The sequence below is a fragment of the Amphiura filiformis genome, chromosome 15 (assembly GCF_039555335.1).
Source record: "Amphiura filiformis chromosome 15, Afil_fr2py, whole genome shotgun sequence".
NCBI classification, from domain to species: Eukaryota; Metazoa; Echinodermata; class Ophiuroidea; order Amphilepidida; family Amphiuridae; genus Amphiura; species Amphiura filiformis.
The window spans coordinates 30,677,367-30,699,611 of record NC_092642.1 but is presented as its reverse complement, the minus strand read 5'-3'; the positions used below and the strand labels follow the sequence as shown (position 1 = coordinate 30,699,611).

At 37.0% G+C, this 22,245-nt stretch overlaps 1 protein-coding gene across 2 annotated transcripts in view; it reads right to left on the bottom strand.

Annotated features, from left to right (window-relative positions):
• Window positions 1–22,245, bottom strand: part of LOC140171505 (gonadotropin-releasing hormone receptor-like) — a 137,050-nt gene that overhangs the window by 81,751 nt on the left and 33,054 nt on the right. For both annotated transcript variants that reach the window (XM_072194774.1, XM_072194775.1), the window contains exon 2: window positions 12,104–12,696. In XM_072194774.1, coding sequence (XP_072050875.1) covers window positions 12,104–12,637 — 534 coding nt within the window. In that variant the 5' untranslated portion in view covers window positions 12,638–12,696. The remainder of the gene's footprint in view (window positions 1–12,103; window positions 12,697–22,245) is intronic.

Here is a 22,245-nt window from a genome sequence, read left to right as displayed (position 1 = left end):
TCTCTCCAGAAGTATCTTACACACTAGCTCCAGTAAAAACAGGCAAATTTTACATGAATTTAATCCCTTGTCTTTGAAGATTTCATAAAACTTCATTTCGCAAACAGATTTTTTTACGTCATGACACAAAAGTTTTGTGGCGTGTTTTTTACCCAAACCAAAAGTGATTTCCAATAACTGGTCTTTTATCTAGATAATATATAACTTATAAATTTGTACTGCATGAGGAAATGATAAAACTATTGTCTTTAAATTGACGTCTGCATAATTTACTGCTAACTATAGATTTTCGCGTTCACTTCGACTTCTAGAGGCTTTCATGGCATAGTTATAGATAATCCTCTATAATCCTCTAGACGTTGAAATTTGTGCATTTGAACTGCACTTCGCAAACTCTCTATTATCGTCATGACCTGCATCGCAGTTCCAAGGTCAAATGCTTCCAGTTCAGTGTCCTTCTTGCGCACATGAAGACCAAAGCTGCAGAAGTACCCATGTCAAATCCGATATTTTTAAGCATTTAAAATTGTAGCAAAAGGAAGGGACAATGTATGAAATTAACAACTGCTCAAATTACAATCTTTTAATACTAGATGTATCCGTTATCATTATTAATCATCGATGTCAGGAGTAAATAACAGAGCTGGAATATAGAATCATTATGAATAGCATGGCGTGCATGCAGCTAGGCGCAGAACTATAGTCTGTCTCGTCTCAAGTTGAGAGTAACAACTATATTGGCTTTCGCAGTTGCAGATTCGAATCACGCGCGCAAACCTTATTCACATCCGCGTTAAATAATATTTAGATTATCAACGTAAATATTATTGTGTTATTCATTATACAAAGTAGTGATCCTTCTTTTATTTTTTACAATGGATAAAATAATGGCTGAAAGGATTCTTCTTGTGAAATTATACATTACACGTATGTGGTAGCTACAGTTTTAGTTTAGTGTAGTTGAAGTTAAATGCACCGACCTTCGTAAATGAGTACAAATTATTGTCATATTACTCCTGTCATAGGAGAAAATGTAAATACATGTATATCTAAAATGATATTGCACTTTGTGTCGAATTTCATCACAATGTAAATCGATATACCTGTCTATCTATGATCAAAACATATTGTTTTAAACACCGCATGACGAAAAGTAAACATCTTTAAACCCAAGCTTCCGCATCCCTTTGTTTTATTCTGACTATAGAGGATGATATTACTGAGACATTAAAAATAAAAGATATGTTCGTATCTTGGTCGCTACTCGCGATAATTGTGTTAGGACCTTGAAGTTTTAAGGTTATTAATTATTTTAAACTGTTGTGATTTGGTAGTTCACAGCATCTTACGAATGGTAGTGAGCTTTGGCAAAAACTGCACTGCTCAATTCATAGCGAGCGTGTAGAAGCATTAAAATAGCACAGATATACTTTTATAGGTGCTGCGGTTCTTGAGTTACGCCGTAAAGAGGACTGAAACAACAACACCTTTGTAAAACGTACATAACTCATTAACAAAAATAAATTAAGCAAGTTTGCAAAGTATACGATTTGTAGAATGAACTTTTGCAAACCATCAAGGTGTTATTTTTCAATAATATATTGATCTATATAATGAAAATCGATTTTTAGGTTGCTTCGACCAACAATACCTCGTCTATCCTTAAATAGAGATAGTTTACATGGTTTATACTAATCTGTTGTCATCAGATAGCGACTATTTATATGATTTATGGTAATCTGTTACTGGCATTATTCGAAAATCACGACGATTTATGATTTGAAATTGATTTATTTTTAAAAATCAGTTCACTCTCAAAATGAATATAATACACTATACGCTATTATATCATTATATTAAAGCCAAATTGTAACGTTTGCTGAGGCTGAGGGCACCCTCAATATTTTGTCAAAATTTTGTTTTTTACAGAACTGTAATGCACTTTAGTAAACTAACATACTCTGCACAAATCAAGACTTTAGGTGTTGTAGTTTGGTCAAAATCCGAGATTTTTAATAAATCGTCTGAATAAGACGTCGGAATGAGTGAGTCGCATTGTTGACATATTTTTTGTATTCCTTCATCTGTTTGGTTCAAAAGTTAAAAAAATTGTATGGAAATGTTACAACTTTAACTCTCTTGGCTTGTGCCGATTGATATTTTGGATAAAGTTATATACATTATAACGTTTATTAAAGAAGCGTGGTCCGATTTTGTCATTCAGATTAGATGATTATATACTATGACAATACTGCTGAGTTCTATAGTTTTAAACTGAAAAGCCGAAGCGAAAAGGCCAATCGCTCATTTAATTTGAACACAATAACCACAAACCTTCGGTTCAGTTCATAATTGAGCATGTTTTACTTGTTAACTTAAGGTTAAAGCAGTTACTTCATAAGCATTAGGACAAGATACATGGAAACCATTAATGATAGCTTTACACTTTTTTTCCTTTTCAAAGATGTAAATTATTATTTAAAATCGAGGAGCACTTTGATTAACGTGCTCCTCCTTACCCAATTTGGCACTATTATCCCGAGACCAATCCAATAATGATATTTTTCCATCCCTAGTGCCTCTTATTGCCCCCTTTAGGCATCACATAAACTACCAAAAGACCTGACCCTTAACTAAACGCACAGAATCTTCCATTGAATTTCATCAAACTCCTCAAGTGTTTGTATTATGTATTAGGGTCCTTAAATATATTTGAGTAAGGTTGCTTAAGTGTTTGCCATAAGAAGCCACGGGCAAGTGCTTTAATGCATAGAAATAAAATGAGCAAGCGCAAGTGTTTTCTAGTCATTTATTGTGATAACGTTAGCCTGGATTTACTGAAGCGATTTATTAGCGGCTGGTTTATAACTGAACGATATCAATGCGATGTGAATGTTGTATATGTGTTCAATTCGAATCAGAATCAATATTATTTTGATATCAATTTCATTCGACAACATATTTAGGATTTCGATTAAGATTTTACAGCGCCAGTCTCCAAATTACAATAGAAATGAAATAACAGTCATTATAATCATTTAACTGGATGCATTCCCATTACGAAAACCTGTTAACATGGTTAAATCGATGTGCATGGTTTGAAGGAATCATGGTATAGCCTCATTTACTATTGAGCATAATGAGAACTAAATCCACGAACGCGAAAAAATCCTTGCGTGTCCCTAATGGATGCGAAAAAAATATCCCTCATGGATGCAAAAAATGTAACTTCGGATGATCGGCAATTCGATAGAAAGTGCGGTTTTGTATGTAATCTGCGTATTATGCGTTGTGATGGTAGCATGCTGAGACAACTTATTATAACTTATGATTCCAAACATCATGATTATCGGTCGATTTTGAGCCTTGGCGATAAATACCGGAGGGTACATGCGTTCAAACACTGCGACGATTACAACATGAAAATGTTGAATGCCTTTGGTGATTAATTCCGAAGTATACATAGCAAACACATCGAAGATTACAAATGTTGATGATTTTTAAGAGAGGATCGTTGCTGGGAAGGTTGAAACGTAACTTTGAATCACTTGAATATGGCACACTTTAAAAAAATGTTTTAACTATGTCAATTCATCTGCCAAGAGATCTGTGCCAAAGGTTTATTTTATGTGAATAAAAGGTCAATGATTATGATGATTAAACACACCTTTTAATTACTTGACTCTTGACACCGGAAGCTCTTGGTGTAGCGTACTCCTGCTGAAGTGGACACTTGTCCGTAATGGCGCCAATAAATCAATGGCCAGTGGTAAGATGATAAGTGAGACTTTAAGTGGCTGTAAATATCATTAATTATTTAAAGATTATCTTTACTTAAACCTGGATGCACATTGAACAATCTTAGCCTACAGATCAAACCTTTATTTCCCATGCATTAAAATTCTGTAAAAAAATTTTTTTAGCTGCTATGTTGTTACATAAATTGTAGAAATTAAGGAATTTCCGTTTGAATATCGGAATTCCAATTTGATGAGAAAGACGCTCACATGTTGTAAGAACCTTTATTTATTTCAAGACATGGAAACTATACGTATAAATCATGTAAATAATCTATCCATCGTATACTGTGTATCGTATTACAATAGATACATTAATACTTTGTAATACACAAAACCCAACCCATACATTCATATTCAATAGTACGATGGCAACAACTTAAATTACACTCCGCAGCTATAATGCCCTGTGCTGACACCACATCGACGATTACATGTACTTTTCATCCTTCAATATTTGTATTTTAGACCAGTAGATTACCGTGCAATTCATTGTAGATGTGGTATTTATTTGGGACCTTTATTAACTCAGTCGGTTAAAAGTAATAATACTAACAAAAATCTGGTGCCCGCGGAGAGCTTCGCCAAGCAGATCGTGCCCAAGTGGAACAAAATAGTGAACATTTGCCGGAGTATGAAGCATGGGTATTTACAATTCATCCAGTTGATTTAACAAATGGCCCATGATATTTGGCTACACATTATACTGCTGATGGTCGCGCTCCGTTTAAAGTTGCATGTCATAATGGCCTAGATTTAAGTGAAAGAACGATCATACAAACGCAGATGTAAATGGTTAGCTTGTTATTATTATTTCGATGTAATAGCTTAATCGTTAAGTGAATCATTCAATCCATTGATATTATGTGTCAAGTTTCACAATATGCTGGTCAATGTGGTCTACAAGAATGTGATAAGTTCTATCGTTATAAAGTGAAAGGCCGATGAAAGGCACGTCGCTCATTTATTGTGAACCAATTCTCGCTATTCGCAATAAGGGCGCCGCCAGCGGTTTGCGATGTATCATGGGAAAAATCGTGATGTATCATAGAGAAAAATTACATTGTCCGCACAATACAAATATTACCATATTAAGTATTATTGAGTATCGATTCGCGTGTAACACCTTTATTTTGACAAACTAAAACGATATTGTCACGTGTTCCTATGTAATAGCATGGTAATATTCGTATTGTGCGGACTTGATGTCGACCTTTTCCCATGATACATCACGATTTTTCCCATGATACATCGCAAACCGCTGGCGGCGCCCTTATTACGAATAGCGAGAATTAACCACAATCCGTCGGTTCAGTTCAGATCAGTTCAGTTTAGAACAGAACATCTTTGCTTCTTCAATCAAGCTTAAAGCAGTTACATGGAAACCATAGCTTTACACTATTTAACTTCAGAAAGATTTTATTAGAATTTGATTAACGCCAATTTGGCACTATTATCATGATTATCCCGAGACCAATCCAATTATGAAATTTTTCCACCCCTAGTGCCTCTTATTGCCCCCGTGTAGGCATCACATGATGCACTCATGTCTACAGTAGAATTCACCTCGACCTTTGCAGGACTTAAACCCCATTAAAAGATATTAAACCAAGATAACACTCATTGAAACAGCTCAACTGATTAAATCGGATCTTCTCTGGCTGTGCACATGTGTCTGTTTTATATGTGCGATATAGCAATGAGCTGCTATAATACAGCTTCAGTTGGGTAACCGATTATAAAGGAAACGCAAGGAAACAATGGTAGTGGACCTTTGTTCACGAAATGAGACAATGACCTGCTTTTTGTTAACCAGCATTCTTGAAAATGAACAACATAATGATTGTTGACTTAACACGGTTTGGAAATAATGTCTTCATATTTTTGGTGTTATCTGTCGTTTACATATCCTTCCTAAAACACAAAAGTGCGACCCTTTGTCAATCACCTACAGTACCCAATTTCGGCATACTATATAAAAACTCATCATAATGATTGCCAGAGAATAGTTTAAATGTAGCTTGTACCGTTTTTTGTGGCATCCTTCAGAAGTGAGCGGTCCGATACCAATATTTTCGGTCAAATCTCCATTCAATTAACACGGGGAGTTGGCTAGCTATGCCTTGCCCTCACTCATATTTTACAAAAGTGCGACTATTTCTGAACATCTAACCTAGCTGTAATTTTAGGTCATGTTAGAGAAATATATTTGCTAGAAGTTTGGAGAATAAGTTAAATATTGGCTGGTTATTTTTCACACAGTGACGTTAACTAGGCAAGTGCCCATTCTTCCAACATAAATCATGTGTAGAGGTCACGCGTCAATGGTGAGAGCACTGTGTATTGTGTATAGGAAAACGGACAGTAACTGCAGTATGACATAAACTACCAAAACACCCGACCTTTTACTAAACGTACAGAAATTTGCAATGAATTTCATCCAACTCCTCAAGTGTTTGTATTATGTATTAAGGTACTTAAATATATTTGAGTAAGGTTGCTTAAGTGTTTGCCATAAGAAACCACGATTAAGTGTTTTAATAAATAAACTTTAAAAAAATGAGCAACCGTGCGTGTTTTCTAGTTATTTATTGTGATAACGTTAGTCCAACGATATCAATGCATTGTGAAGGTTGTACGTGTGTGTAATTCGAATCAAAAGCAATATTATTTTGATATCAATTTCATTCGACAATATCTTCAATATTGTTATGCATATACCAATAGCTATAAAAACAACAGTCACTCTAATCAATTAACTAGATGCAGAACCATTACGGAAACCCGTTAAGTCAATGTCCGTGGTTTGAAGGAGATTTATAATGTAAGTGGGTTTGGTTCACAGCCGATGCCTGATCGCATCATCACTATAAAAAATAACGCGTGATCTAGAGGCTCTCTACCAATAATTACATGACATTACATTTTGTTACCTGGAGAGATTTGATCATGTCTCACCTCATTTTTCAACCAAATTGACGCTAATAACTCTTGTAGTGAGGGATCAACATTTAACCACAAATTGCTTCAGGCAAAACTCACTTCCTGGGAACCAAATACCACACATGGTCATTGTTATGTAACTCATTGACCCATTTGTGTTATATACTGCCTCTAGCTATAATGACATCCTTGTGATCTGGTCAACTCATTGACAGATACGAACCTCTGGAGGGAATTCAATTTTTGATCATGCAATTCTCTCCAGGTAGTGAAACCAGTTCCCTGGTGAAACGTAATGAAATTAAGCGTAAATAGTAATAACCAATTGAATGTAATGTCTGTAATACGATTAATAAATAATAGCATAATGGAATCATCGTCAATCATTCTAGCCCTATTTACTACATAAAGCAATTATATTGAGCAAAATGAGAACTAAATCTAGAGCTGTGGAGTACATTAACTTATCAAACAAAAAGCTTCGCAGTCAATTATCTCCCGTGTTTCACATGTGTAGACAGAGGCAATCAATTGTAAATGAGTGTCCAAGAGGCTTGCGCAGTTGTGTAAGGAAAGAGAACAAATTGCAGATCCTTGCGTGTCCGTCATTGATGCGAAAATACAGTAAGGCAAATAATTAAGGTACCAGTTATGTTCACCCCTTGTATATCCTAAACAAAGACGGATATGTCATAATTGGAGCCAGCAGCCAATAGCTACATCTTTTAGCTCGAATTTAAGATCTCATTTGTAGAAATTGTTCAAGAAATAAACGACGATCCAAAAACTCAAGGAAGATGTCAATTTAAAAGTTGCAGTTTACTCCATTGCAGGCCCTATTGAAGTTAAGCGAACTAGAGCCGTGCTTTCATTGATTAACACGTTAAAACTAGCGTCGTGCTTTCATTGATTAGGACACAAAAGTGCAACTTTTGATTTCGTTTCTTCGTTAGATTTTAGGTCACTGTTTCTTTATTTCTCAACCAATTTCAATAAATAAGGTATTAAATCAGAGCTACAGAGTCCAGGTATTGGCTGCTTGTTTTATCTTACATATTTGTCTTTATTTAAGACACAACTATGAACACAACTGGTACCTTAATTTTTTTGGCTTACTGTATAGACTAACTCCGGATTATCAGCAATTTGAGCCTTTTGGCGATATGATGATTAAACAAGCCTTTTAATTTCTGTTAATTTCTCTTGACAACGGAAGATCTTGGTGTAGTGATCACGTGACAGTAATGGCACAAATAAATCAATGGCCAGTGGTAAGATGATAAGTGGACCTTCAAGTGTCGTTAAATGTCATCAATTACTTAAAAATTCTGTCTCTACTTAGGCCTGAATGCGTATTGGGCAATCTTTGCTTACCGATCAAAATAGTATTGTCCATTCACTCAAGTTGTTTGGCTTCCTTGTCTTATAAACAGTGGAAATTAAGGTTTGAAACTATTTCAATTGTTGCGATTTAGTTGTTCGCAGCATCCTGTGAATGGTATTGAGCTTTGGCAAAAAAGCATTGATCAGTTCATAACGAGCGTGTAGAATGATTCAAATATCACAGATATACTTTTGAGTCTTGAGTTATGTTGTAGGGCTGAAACCACATCACCTTTGTAAACCGTACATAACTCATTAACATCAATAAATGTGTATGATTTGTAGACTGAACTTCTGCGAAACATCAAGCTGTTATTTTTTCAATAATATATTGATTTAGACAATGAAGGTCGATATTTTGGCTGCTTCGACTAACAATTAGGACCCATAATTGTCCCTTTGAATATGGGCATTCCAATTTGACGAGATAGAAGAAAGAATTACACACTTACATATCGCGCTTCATTGCATGAAAGAACCTTGGAACTTGGAAATGATCTATCCACCACATATCTATCGTATTATGATAGCCATATTAATACTCAGTCTACTATAAAACTAACTATGCTAACCATTTTTACACGAAACAAAACTAATGCATTTGCATTCAACGCTATGATGGCAACTACTTTAATCATAGTATATGCAGCAACAATACACACTTGATGATATTTTATAACACCACAGAGACGATACATGTACTTTTCATTCTGTAATATTTGTATTTTAGACCAGAAGATTACAGTGCAATTCGTTGTAGATGTGGTATTTATTTGGGACCTTTATTAACTCAAGTATTAATATTAACAAAAATATGTTGCCTGCGGAGAACTTCGCCAAGCAGATCGTGTCCAAGTGGAACAAATAGTGAACATGGGTATAAAGTATAAAGCACGGGTAATTATAAATCATCCAGTTGATTTGACAAATTGCCCATGACATTTGCTGATGTTTGCGCTACAATAAAGTTGCATGTCGCAATGGCCTTTATTTCACTAATAGTGCAAACAAAGATCTAAATTGATAATTAAATTTTAAAAACAATCGATTTCTTCGACGTTTAGCTCAATTAGTCAATCATTTATTCAATGATTTATGTATCTGTATAAATATAAAATAGTCTGGTCACTGAAGTCTGCATGAGTTTTTTTTTATATTCTTTGCTAGTTTTCTACCTTGTAGGAATATTACAGTTAGTTCAACAAGTCAAAGCATAACGATTCATGTATGAAAATATTGTTTGCCTTTTGTGCAATTACTGTTACCTATAGAACGATACTCAGAAAAAGAAGCATGTGTCAATTATGCAAACTTTTTTTTAAAACCCAGATCGAAGATTATCACAAAGCCGTGTTTAGGTGTCAAATCAACTTGTGCCAGTAATATACTTTTTGTTCAAATACATGCACCGATCGACCATCAATAGCCCAAAATGGATGAATGTAAGACAATCATGGTCTAAACCACATCGGAATGTTACATTTTACCGCTAGGAATTGAAATTCTACTCCTTGAAACGATAATTTTGCAGTTATATAAAGTGGCGTTGCAACTCGGAAGTATCATGTTAACCTAGTAGCAGCCAGTTTCTTTAAAAGTTAACATCGTCAAGAGCATCGTACATTAGAAAATCTGTCATGTTTTGACGGGTTAAGCAACTCACACCAACACGTCTGAATGCAAAACCACGCTCGTATTTATTCGATCATTGATTGATGGGTTTCAAGGGAAACTTACGCAGAATCTATCCACTAGAGCCCGTATTTGAATTTTAATCGCCAATGTTACGCGATTCAATTTTCCCATTTCAAATAAGTTTATTTTTCGCTATAAGAAATCAATGTTGGCAAGTCGTTAAGGGATCTAAAATGAGCGTTTATTGCGTTTCGACAGTATTTTTTGTAGGACATGAGAGCACCTCAGACCTATCGAATTGCATTCTGAATACGAAGCATGTCTTTCTGATATCAAATAATTTTCATTTTTGAAAATCACAATATAATACAAATTTTATGACAAATTATAAAATTTGATATTTTTCAAATTTTGATATAACAGTCCTCGAAGTAAATTATATAAATCTAATGATATATTCTTAAAGTGTATGTAGCAGGGAGGAAAAGCCGACGGTCAAATGAAAATTTTGACCTTTCATATTGAAGATATGGATTTTTTTCCCAAAAAGACCTATTTTTTTTGGTGTTTTAGGAAAAAAAATCCATATCTTCAATACAAAAGGTCAAAATTTTCAATTGATCGTCGGCTTTTCATCCCACCTACATACACTTTAAGTATAAATCATCAGATTTATAAAGTTTACTTCGAGTACTCTAAATATCAAAAATATCAATTTTTAATGATTTGCCATAAAATGTGTATTAAATTGCGAATTTCAAAAATGAAAATTATTTGATATCAGAATGACATTCTTCGTATTCAGAATGCAATTCGATATGTCTGATGTGCTCTGATGTCCCAAAATAAATACTGTCCAAACGTTCATACCCCAGCCCTTAACGACTTGAGTATGAAATTGAATTGGCTGCTCGTCCACTGAAAAGCATGCTCACGCGCTCAAACATACTGTTTTGTTTCTATCCGGCAAAAACAAAAGGATTAAATTCCTTTGATGTGTTTAAATAGCACATATCTATGTAAACCAATCCTTTGATGGTCATTTGGAACAGAGATTATGTTTTATTATATCCTGAAGGTTAGAGTTTCATTTGTGACACGATCAAGCAAAATCAGTCGGAAATCGGAAATATTTTAATATTTCCGATTTCCGGAAAATTTAAACAATTTCCGTTTCTTAGGCTAAAAATTGTTATGTCTCAAAGTCCAGGCGCGCGTTCGTTTTTATTAACGCGTCCATGTCAGCTGAAACAGCAAATTCATTGTTTTTTAGTTTGTTGCCGTAAAATTATGAAATTCTGTGACAATATTGGAAGAAAAGTTACTGGATTCGATACTCGCATTTGTGTAGGTATAAAGCAATAATAGATATTTGTACTTAAATTGTGTAAATCAACCATAATTTTATGCAGTGTACTTTTTAACACTTGAAAATGACATCTTGATTCAGAATTAAGTTTTAAAATTCTTTAAAAAATTAAAAATCTTTAAAAAAATACCTCATTCCGCAATTCGTTTCTGAAACTGCCATGGGCTTTGAGACATAGCATTATTTGTTTTTATCCTTATAGGATAATAAAAAAGCATTTAGAAAGCTGCATTTTCCAGAAAAACCCATTTAAATCAAACAACCAGTTCCAAAAGATATGAGCAATTAAAAAGATTCCAAAAACAACAGGAAATATTTCCTTTGTTTGGCTATATTTCAAAATCAATATCAGTTTCGACTGATTTCGCTTGATCGCATCACATTTGGTAAGTGTTTGGGGCAGGATGACGACAAATTATTTAACATACAGAGTAGACGGAGATTCAAATTGTTGCTCTTCCAAATATATAATTGTAATTGAAAACGTCATTGAATTAATTTCTTTACTAAACTTCAGAATTAGTGCCTTATGGGTAAACTGTCTCATACATATTCGTGAATAAGAACATTGTAGAGTATTGCGCTTGTGTGCTTATGATTTAATTGATTTGCGAGCTTACTGTTCTGTTAGTCTGTGTAAACCACCTGTAGAAGTTATTGTAATTCCCTTAATCTCAACAATGTACCTGCTGTTAAATTCTGAAGGCAAACTACTATAGGCAAAATACTGGGGTACGCACAGATATTTGCGTCGAGCAAAATACACAAAGCCACACGCTTACGTCGCAATAATTGACCAATCACGGTCTTTAGTCGCGGGATTGCTTTGTTCCACGAAAGGTAACAGTACCCAGAAGGTAGAATTAAATATTTTGCCTGTAACAAATCTTGTAATGTATAATGCGGTTAAAATGTAATAAGAGACTTTATGGGTAGCTAATGATACAATTACCATTAAAACATCAAATTAACTTACCTGCGGGATGCTGAATATAGCGGCTAAAACATAGGAAAGACCGATCAAAATCCGCATGTGCGTTCCACGATTACTTTTCCCAAGTGGGTTCACCACTGCCAAACATCGATCCACGCTGATATCCACTGTCAAAAACGAAGATGCAAACAGGCCAAAACTTGCGAAAAACTTCATAACTTTACACATGATGTTTCCGGCGATCCATTCCACGGTACAATACCATATTACGCTCGGTAACATATGAAGATATGTTACCAACAGATCAGTGATAGCTAAGTTCAGTACTAAAGTAGTTACAGTGGATTTACGACGACGTCTAAGGTGTAGTGTGATTAATACCGCTGCTCCGTTACCAATCGTAGATAAAACTATCAGGACTAGTATAATGATGACCTTAATGGCATCTGTCTTCCCAAATGAAGGTGCTGGCGGTAACCTATCACATGTTACGTTCCAGTATTGGATACAAAAGTCATCGTCGATGTAACTAGCATCTGTTTGAAATTCCGGTTCAATTTGCTGATCTTCCTCCATTTTTGTAGTTGAGTTGTTGTATTGATTGGTCCTGTTCAGAGGATGGTCCGATTTCAAAACTGTAAAAAAATAAGACAATATTGATATTAAAAAAAGTTTTGTATTACAATAACAAATTGGAATGCTTGTGATTTTAGAAGAAGAAGAAGAAAAAGCAGAAGAAGAAGAAGAAGAAGAAGAAGAAGAAGAAGAAGAAGAAGAAGAAAAAGGGAGAAGAAGAAGAAAAGGAGAAGAAGAAGAAGAAGAAGAAGGAGAAAAAGAAGAAGAAAAAGAAGAAAAAGAAGAAGAAGAAGAAGAAGAAGAAGACTAGGAACCACAGTTGTGTTTGACCAAACACGAATATCTATGCCCGTGACCCCACCCCTTAACCAATCACCCCCTTGTCCCATCATGAAAACCTTTTGAAGTGGTCCAAGGAACCAAAATCAAAATGCCTACACATTCCCTTTTAAGGGAGTTTTTGTCAAGTGATCCTTGACGTACGATTCAGACCGTTATCATTGCAAACACAGGTAGCTAACAAAATACTATCTATTGCACTACACTGTGTTAATATATCGTACCAATTTTGCTTTTTAAAGTCTTTAGACTTTGACCTCTGGGGGATGCGGCTAATATAGAATACATCAAGGGTCATGGGTCATCATTGTACCAAATGTGAACCCTGAGGGCGCTGTAGTTCTTGAGCTACAGCTGTTTGAAATTTTACACATATTGCTCACTGTAGCCCATGACCTTTGACCTCTGGGGTCGATGTTACCGCAGGAAATATCTAAGGGTCATGGGTCATCATTGTACCAAGCATGAACCCTGAGGGCGCTATAGTTCTTGAGCTAGAGCAGTTTTAAAAATTTACACATATTGCCCCCTGTAGCCTGTGACCTTTGACCTCTGGGGTCGAGGCTACATTAAGTTACATTTAGGGGTCATGGGCCATCATTATACTAAGTATGAACCCTGAGGGCGCTATAGTTCTTGAGCTAGAGCCGTTTGATATTTTACACATATTGCCCCCTGTAGCCCACGACCTTTGACCTCTGGGGTCGAGGTACCCTAGGATGATGCTAAGGGTCATGGGCCATCACTATACCAAGTTTGAGCCCCGAGGCTACTTTGGTTCTTGAGCTAGAGGAGTGCAAAAAGTGATCTTGAGAAGAAGAAGAAGAAGAAGAAGGAGAACTAGAAACCACAGTTGTGTTTGACCAAACACGAATATCTATGCCCGTGACCACACCTAACCCCCTTCCCCTATTCACAAACGAAAACTTGGTGAGCACCATGCGGAAGCCCTTGTTTTAAGCCTTCATTTGATATACATGTAATGCTCATAACACCAGACTGGCTCACACTCTCTCTAATACCCTACCAAGCCTTCACTCTCTTTTATACCCCATCAGACCATCAATCTCTCTAAAACACCACCAGACTGGACCAGTCAGGACCACACTCTCTCTAATACTCCACCAGACCCTCACTCTCTTATACTCCACTAGACACTAGCTCTAAAACACCACCAGACTGGCCCACACTTTCTCTAATAACCCTCCGGACCCTCACTCTCTCTTATACTCCACCAGACACTCACTCGCTCTAAACCACCACTAGGCTGACCCATACTCTCTCTTATACCCCACCAAGCCTTCACTCTCTCTTATACTTCAGTATACACTCACTCTCTCTAAAACGCCACCAGACTCGCCCAGACTCTCTTTAATACCCTACCAGACCCTCACTCTCTCTTATACTCCACCAGACACTCACTCGCTCTAAAACACCACTGGAATGGCCCACACTCTCTCTAATACCTTACCAAGCCTTCATTCTCTCTTATACCCCATCAGACCATCACTCTCTCTCTAAAACACATACTCAGGCTAGGCCTATCCCGGATAGTAGGTCTGGGTTTTTTTCATGGGCCTACAATATTACACAAAATTAAAAGATTTTAATTTTGTGCATCATTACCACGATATAAATTTTAGGGTAGGCCTACCTAGGCCTATTGGGATTTCAATCACCCCCCCCCCCCTTGTCCCATCATGAAAACCTTTTGAAGTGGTCCAAGGAATCAAAATCAAAATGCCTACACATTCCCTTTTAAGGGAGTTTTTGTCAAGTGATCAGTTTTCTTGACGTACGACTCAGACCGTTATCATTGCAAACACAGGTAGCTAACAAAATACTACCTATTGGATGGGAGACCTCTGCTGCACATTGAACATTTCGTTGATCATGGCCTGCTGAGTGGATGGGAGACCACTGCTGCCCTCATACACATTGAACATTTCGTCGGTCATGGCCTCCTGAGTGGATGGGAGACCAATTACACATATTGCCCCCTGTAGCCCATGACCTTTGACCTCTGGGGTCGATGTTACCGCAGGAAATATCTAAGGGTCATGGGTCATCATTGTACCAAGCATGAACCCTGAGGGCGCTATAGTTCTTGAGCTAGAGCAGTTTTAAAAATTTACACATATTGCCCACTGTAGCCTATGACCTTTGACCTCTGGGGTCGAGGCTACATTAAGTTACGTCTAGGGGTCATGGGCCATCATTATACTAAGTATGAACCCTGAGGGCGCTATAGTTCTTGAGCTAGAGCCGTTTGAAATTTTACACATATTGCCCCCTGTAGCCCATGACCTTTGACCTCTGGGGTCGGGGGTACCCTAGGATGATGCTAGGGGTCACGGGCCATCACTATACCAAGTTTGGGCCCCGAGGCTACTTTGGTTCTTGAGCTAGAGGAGTGCAAAAAGTGATCTTGAGAAGAAGAAGAAGAAGAAGAACTAGAAACCACAGTTGTGTTTGACCAAACACGAATATCTATGCCCGTGACCACACCCAATCCCCTTCCCCTATTCACAAAACGAAAACTTATAATGATATAAGTATCATCCTCATAGCACCTAAAATAAAAAAGCGCCCAATTGGGCGCCAAATCCAAAAGTTGGTGACCACCATGTTGAAGCCCATGTTATAAACTTTAATTGATAGAAGTAGTATCCTCATAGCACCTTAAATAAAAAAAGCGCCCAATTGGGCGCCAAATCCAAAAGTTGGTGACCATTATGTGGAAGCCCTTTTTATAAGCTTTAATTGATATAAGTATCATCCTCATAGCACTTAAAATTAAAAAAGCGCCCAATTGGGCGCCAAATCTAAAAAAACTGGTGACCACCCCCTTGGTCACCCCTTACAAACCGTGACAACCCTTAACCCTCCTAACACCCATTAACTAACCATACGCCATGTCCCACAATGACAGCCTTTTGAGGTGGTCCAAGGCACCAATATCAAAATGCCTACACATTCCTTTTTAAGGGAATTTTTGTCAAGTGATCAATTTCCTTGACGTACGATTCGGGCCGTTGTCATTGCAAACACAGGTAGCTAACAAAACGCTACCTTTTGCGCTACACTGTGTTAATAGGTTGTACCTAGTTTGCTTTTTAAAGCCTTTGAACTTTAACCTCTGGGGTTGTGGCTACCACAGAATACATCGAGGGTCATGGGCCATCATTGTACCAAGTATGAACCCTGAGGGCGCTGTAGTTCTTGAACTAGAGCTGTTTGAAATTTTACACATATTGCTCCCTGTAGCCCATGACCTTTTACCTCTGGGGTCGATGTTAATTCAGGAAATATCTAAGGGTCATGGGCCATCATTGTACCAAGCATGAACCCTGAGGGCGCTATAGTTCTTTAGCTAAAGCGGTTTAAAAAAATTACACATATTGCTACCTGCAGCATGTGACCTTTGACCTCTGGGGTCGTGGCTACCATAAGTTACTTTTAGAGGTCATGGGCCATCATTATACTAAGTATGAACCCTGAGGGCGCTGTAGTTCTTGAGCTAGAGCTGTTTGAAATTTTACACATATTGCCCCCTGTAGCCCATGACCTTTGACCTCTGGGGTCGAGGTACCCTAGGATGATGCTAAGGGTCATGGGCCATCAGTATACCAAGTTTGGGCCCCGAGGCTACTTTGGTTCTTGAGCTAGAGGGGTGCAAAAAGTGATCTTGAGAAGAAGAAGAAGAAGGAGGAGGAGAAGGAGAAGACTAAACACAACAAATACAATATATATGCCACCGTTCCACGGGCATAGATAAGAAGGAGAAGGAGAAGACTAAACAGAACAAAGACAATATCTATGCCACCGTTCCACGGGCATAGATAAGGAGAAGACTAAACAGAACAAATACAATATCTATGCCACCGTTCCACGGGCATAGATAAAGAAGAAGAAGAAGAAGAAGAAGAAGAAGAAGAAGAAGAAGAAGAAGAAGAAGAAGAAGAAGAAGAAGAAGAAGAAGAAGAAGAAGAAGAAGAAGAAGAAGAAGAAGAAGAAGAAGAAGAAGAAGAAGAAGAAGAAGAAGAAGAAGAAGAAGAAGAAGAAGAAGAAGAAGAAGAAGAAGAAGAAGAAGAAGAAGAAAAGAAGAAAAGGAGAAGAAGAAGAAGAAGAAGAAGAAGATAGTAATAAGATAATAATGATAATGATAAATGATAATGATGAAGAAGACGGAGAGGAAAAGGTCAAAAATAAGAAGACGAAAAGAATAAGAAAAGGAAGAAACGAAAGAAGAAATGAATAACATGTACTACGGCTAAACTAGCATACAGGAAAGTACCTGAGCCAGCATTTGATCCAAAGAAGAAATCCTTTTAGTCTGCCAATATTCAGGATGGTGGTGAGACTTCTTGGGCTAATTTGAGACTGTGACGTGGCTTATAATAACAAACTGATACAGTCAAATAATATTGTGACCCGAGTATCGAGTGAATTTAATTGAATTTGAACTGTGCAGAAGAAAAATATAATCGGCGAAGGTTTTGCCAGGAAAGTAAGTAACTGATTGCCTTTAAGGGCACCTTTACAGGCTGGTCGATTCAGCGATTCGATATAAACATCATTTGTTTACTATGTTTTATTGTAGAAATACGCTACCTTTCCGAGACGAAAAATAATGAAAGACGAATATGTCTAAGCCTTGCTCCTACAGATACTATAAAGAACAAGCGTTGATGAAAGTAAGGCTATGTAAATATTTGGAGGAACTCGGATTTAATCGAATACTCAAACTACTAACAGTTCCATAAATATTAGATTTCCTAATATATGCGTCTTGATTAACGCACTCGTGACCACAGTTGGTTCTGATTAATAGTTGTTGTTGTGTGTTTTATATGTGTGTGGGGGTAGGGTGGGGCTGGTGGGATGTGGGAGGCTGGGGCCGAGGGGGCAGCTGTGAAGACAACTGGTCATAGAATTTTCAACGGGATAGAAATTGCCTAACACCATACCAAAAACAAAATAAATTTTTATGTATACTTGGATCATACATTGTATAATTATTTATTATTAATTATATACATATTATATTAATTAACACTCTATGGTTGGAAGCACTCAAGATTTATACAAAGACTGTCTACAAAAGAAGGCAAAGAAAGACAGATGGAATGGAGTCAAGGGGAACTAGAGCAGAGAGAACGCCACCTGATACTAAACATGCTAAATGAGATGTGCAGATGACAGACAGACCGAGCATGCATTGGCTTTAAAAAGAACCAGAAGCTAATCAAAGTCATGAAGCCGCAGGAACACATAAAGTGCTTGACCGGTCTTGTCAAAGATGTAGATGAAGAGGATATGATTGTCTACCTATATGGTTGTGCTAAGCAGGGACAATGGCTCAAGTGGGACTCCGCCATACAAGTTGTCACAGCATGGAAGAAGCTGCTGTACGTGTGGACACCTGAGCTGTTGTCGTTCCATGTCAACGCCATACATGACCAACTGCCAACATCCACGAACATGAGATTATGGGGCAAGACCAATCCAGGATCCTGTCAGCTATACCATCACAGCAACTGTTCACGGTTCCATATCCTCAATGGCTGCAACTTCTCACTGTTCTAAGTGGGCGATACAACTGGCGTCATGACCAAACTTTAAAAGCCATAGCAACTGGTGTGATGCCCTTCATCGATAATCAAAGGATAATCAAAGGAAACATGGTATGCCAGAAATACAAACTACATCGCTACTACCACAGTCCGCACTTCAGATGGTACATCCTACAGGAACCCAGCCTTGCCTCTTCCAAAGAAGGAATGTACAAGCATCCTACAAAAGGCCAACTTGGATGTCCTAATGAATAAAGAACACAAACAAATATGTTCCCTCCGCAAATAGTAAGGCAGCTAAACGGCATGATATATATTACCATCTACTCTGAATGGACAAGAACAGTAATTATAATTGAACTCACTGTTCCAATGGAGAAGAACCTGTCCAATGCATATGCCTGGAATATCAAGACCTGCAAATATCAAGACCTGTAGCTGAGTTCGAGAATAGAGGTTGGTGCACCCACTGCTTCCCAATTGAGTAGGAAACAAAGGCTTTTAAAATACCTCAATGAGCAAATGCCTTGCAGCTTTGGGAGTTCTAAGTGGAAAGAAAAAATATCATGGGCACAGCCTCCAAGACTGCACCCAGAGCTGGCTACGCTATCTGGCTATGCCGTCAAAACAAAACATAATTATAGCCAGATGGACCTAACGCTAGCAATAAAGCACTTGGAGGGAAGAAGGACGGTTGAGCGATCATAAAACCGGTTTAACCCGCCAATGTCTGGTCCCAAGTCCAGAGACCCCAGTGCACACTATACTGTGAGATCGGCTTCGATGGTGACATTGTTGATGTTCTACCAATGCAATGGAAGAACTATTCCTCAATGACACTTTTCATAGATTTGCACTAGTCCTGTCTGTTGCCTTACATCAGCCCAGGTCGACCGTTGTAACGGGGTGGCACCTGCTAGTGTAGCTTAAGTCCTGATATTCATAGGCTTAAATATAAGCTGGGTTTATTTTAAGTAAGCAAAGAGAAGACGAAGGTGACAGTGCTGGTGTTCTACCAATGAACTAAGCCATATCCTACAAGAAAACAACATTGTCCGAGCCAATAATTATTGATTAATCCAACACAAAAACATACGCGATAACAAAAGATGTAGTATAGTCGCATTTGATTGTTTTCTGAAAACCATAAAGTATTTCATGGAGTAATCCTTGGTGAGTAGCAACCTATTGTTTGCTTTTGCTACAATAAAGGACAAACATATCCCCTGTACTTTAAAAATCTCCACTTGACCCACTGGTCAGGTTTCTTTCCATATATTCCTTACAGAAGTTAAAGACTATGTCATTAGGGTTGCGATATTTTAGGTGGAATTTCATCTTCAGTGAGACTTTTCCATTCGCAAAGTCACATTTATTTTTACATACGTGTTCTTCATTTTTGGCCTTACTGCCAAAAAGTATCTAATATCAGAAAAATTAAGAAAAGTTTCACGTAAGTTTCGCGGAATATTAAATCCAGGGTTTCTCCACGTTGATCGCCCTGGGAGAATATGTATTAGAATACTACATGAACAAAATTTGAAATGGTGAATATCATGTGACGATTAGCTATAGTGCTACTTGAATTTGTGAACATGATTGTTTTTTCAAAAAGTATTTTGGTCGAAATTAAACTTACTACCATGTGAAATGAGGTTGCTCTACATTAGTGAATTCTTTTGGGATCTATTATTATCACCAGCTTTCACAGCTCAAACCAAATACCAACAGTAAATTATACCTTGCAGACGACCAACTTGTGATATTTTATATATTGATCAAATTATTTTCAAATTTAATCCACAGTGTCATCTTTGGACTCAATTTGCTCAATTTATTCTCGGCACCCGGCAGATTCTGAATCTGTATGCCTTCCTTCATTGTTACGCAACTTCTCGGTTATCCCGGGCCGGGTCCTCAATGATCTATCCTCGACCGGTGATTGTTTTTTGGCCATTGAGTCTTTAGGTAGCAATTGACAATGTGCATTTCCCCGTTCTCTACTCTGGCATTTTTAAATGTGTGCGTGTTAGACGTCTTTACCATAACCCGAACCTAGCTTTTTAATGGGATTTTAAATAAAGACGGCTTTGTAGGAAAGATTATCAAATTAAAGTCAAAGTACACACGGTGTTTTTGACATTGGTTAGACACAGACAAACACGTTCGTGGCCATCCAAGGTGTTAACAGGATTATCAGGATTAATCTGACTGTTCGTTTTGGCACATGAATGTGCCTGAGTGCATTTCTTGAGAAGGCCTCTCTAATTTTATCATATTTGATAAATTAAAGCCAGACATTCAATGTATTCTAATACTGATTAAAGACCTTCTTGTCAAAAGTAATCATTATTATTCCGTTAAAGGTAAACGCTACCAACAGTCCCACTCCCTTTTAACTTCATCAGATATTTTGATTATAGAAAACCTAGTAATTCCAGTAACATTTTAAAATTATGGGCAAACTTTAAGTAAATAAAAATTATGAAAACTTGGGCAAACTTGAAGTAAATAAAAAGTATGAAATAAAATAGTAGTTGTTTTTAGTAAGTAATAATACGGTCGTATGTCTATAAAATAAACGACAGGATAAAACGAAGGTAATTCTCTTTACCAACATGTTAATGTCTCTACAAATATCACCTATTTCTGATGGATATTTTGCTATGTGCGTAAGAATAACAGTAAAGCGTTTTTTAATTAGCTTTCTTCCATTTTACAGGAAGGCCGTTAGAATGGAGTATTTGGTTCAAAAGTGTGGAATAAAAGAATGTTTGCATTCTTGAGGCATAGCACACCATAAAGGGTGCTTTCACTCTATCCACGTATGTGAATAGACATGTAAGAACGTGGGAGATTGTTTTTAAAGCTGAAACCTGATTTCACATTTGAAGTCTTAAGAATGGGATCAAGAGTGTGATAGTTATTACACAAGCAGTTGATTTCAATGAACTATATATTTCCAAAGGACATGTAATCTACTTTTGCAAGGTTTGCAGGCATTGAGGAAATGATCTATAAAGATTTCTACTCGAATCTAAAGGATAAGCATCCTCTTTTACACCACATGTTATTTGACATATATGTAAGTGTTCTTTAAAATACTTACTTTTTGGTGCACTTAAAACCTTGTATTTGAGCTAAAATAATTGTACAAACATGACTGTTTGATAATTCCTGTTCCTATAAATGTTGCAATACAAACACTTCCTAAAGAAGACATGACCTTAATCTTCCACACAGTGAGTATGAGTTTCAAATGGGGGTTATTTAAAATCTGCACCACCTGGTTGGGAGATTAAGGTCATGTCTTAAGTTGGTGTAAGGATTTCAACTGAAATAGCCGCATCTAACTATCAAGTTTGAAGATTTGAGCCAGGTATACCAACTTAATGTGGGGAACAAGACAACGACAAGATAAAAACTAATGCAGTATGTACACCATAGGGATGTACACTAACACTGTACCAGGCAAAAAACAAAAACAAAAAACACCACAGTGATATAAAGTTAACAAATATAATACAACCGTCGTTTCATCAGGTACAAGCAACGAAAACAAATGAAAGCAACTGATAGAAGTTAGATACAAGTAGGTAGCAAGCTTCAAATACAAAATAATATTACAGCAAATAATTGAACTAAGGTAGCAAGCCAAATATCAAAACCACAAAGTCAAAAAAAAGTAGCATC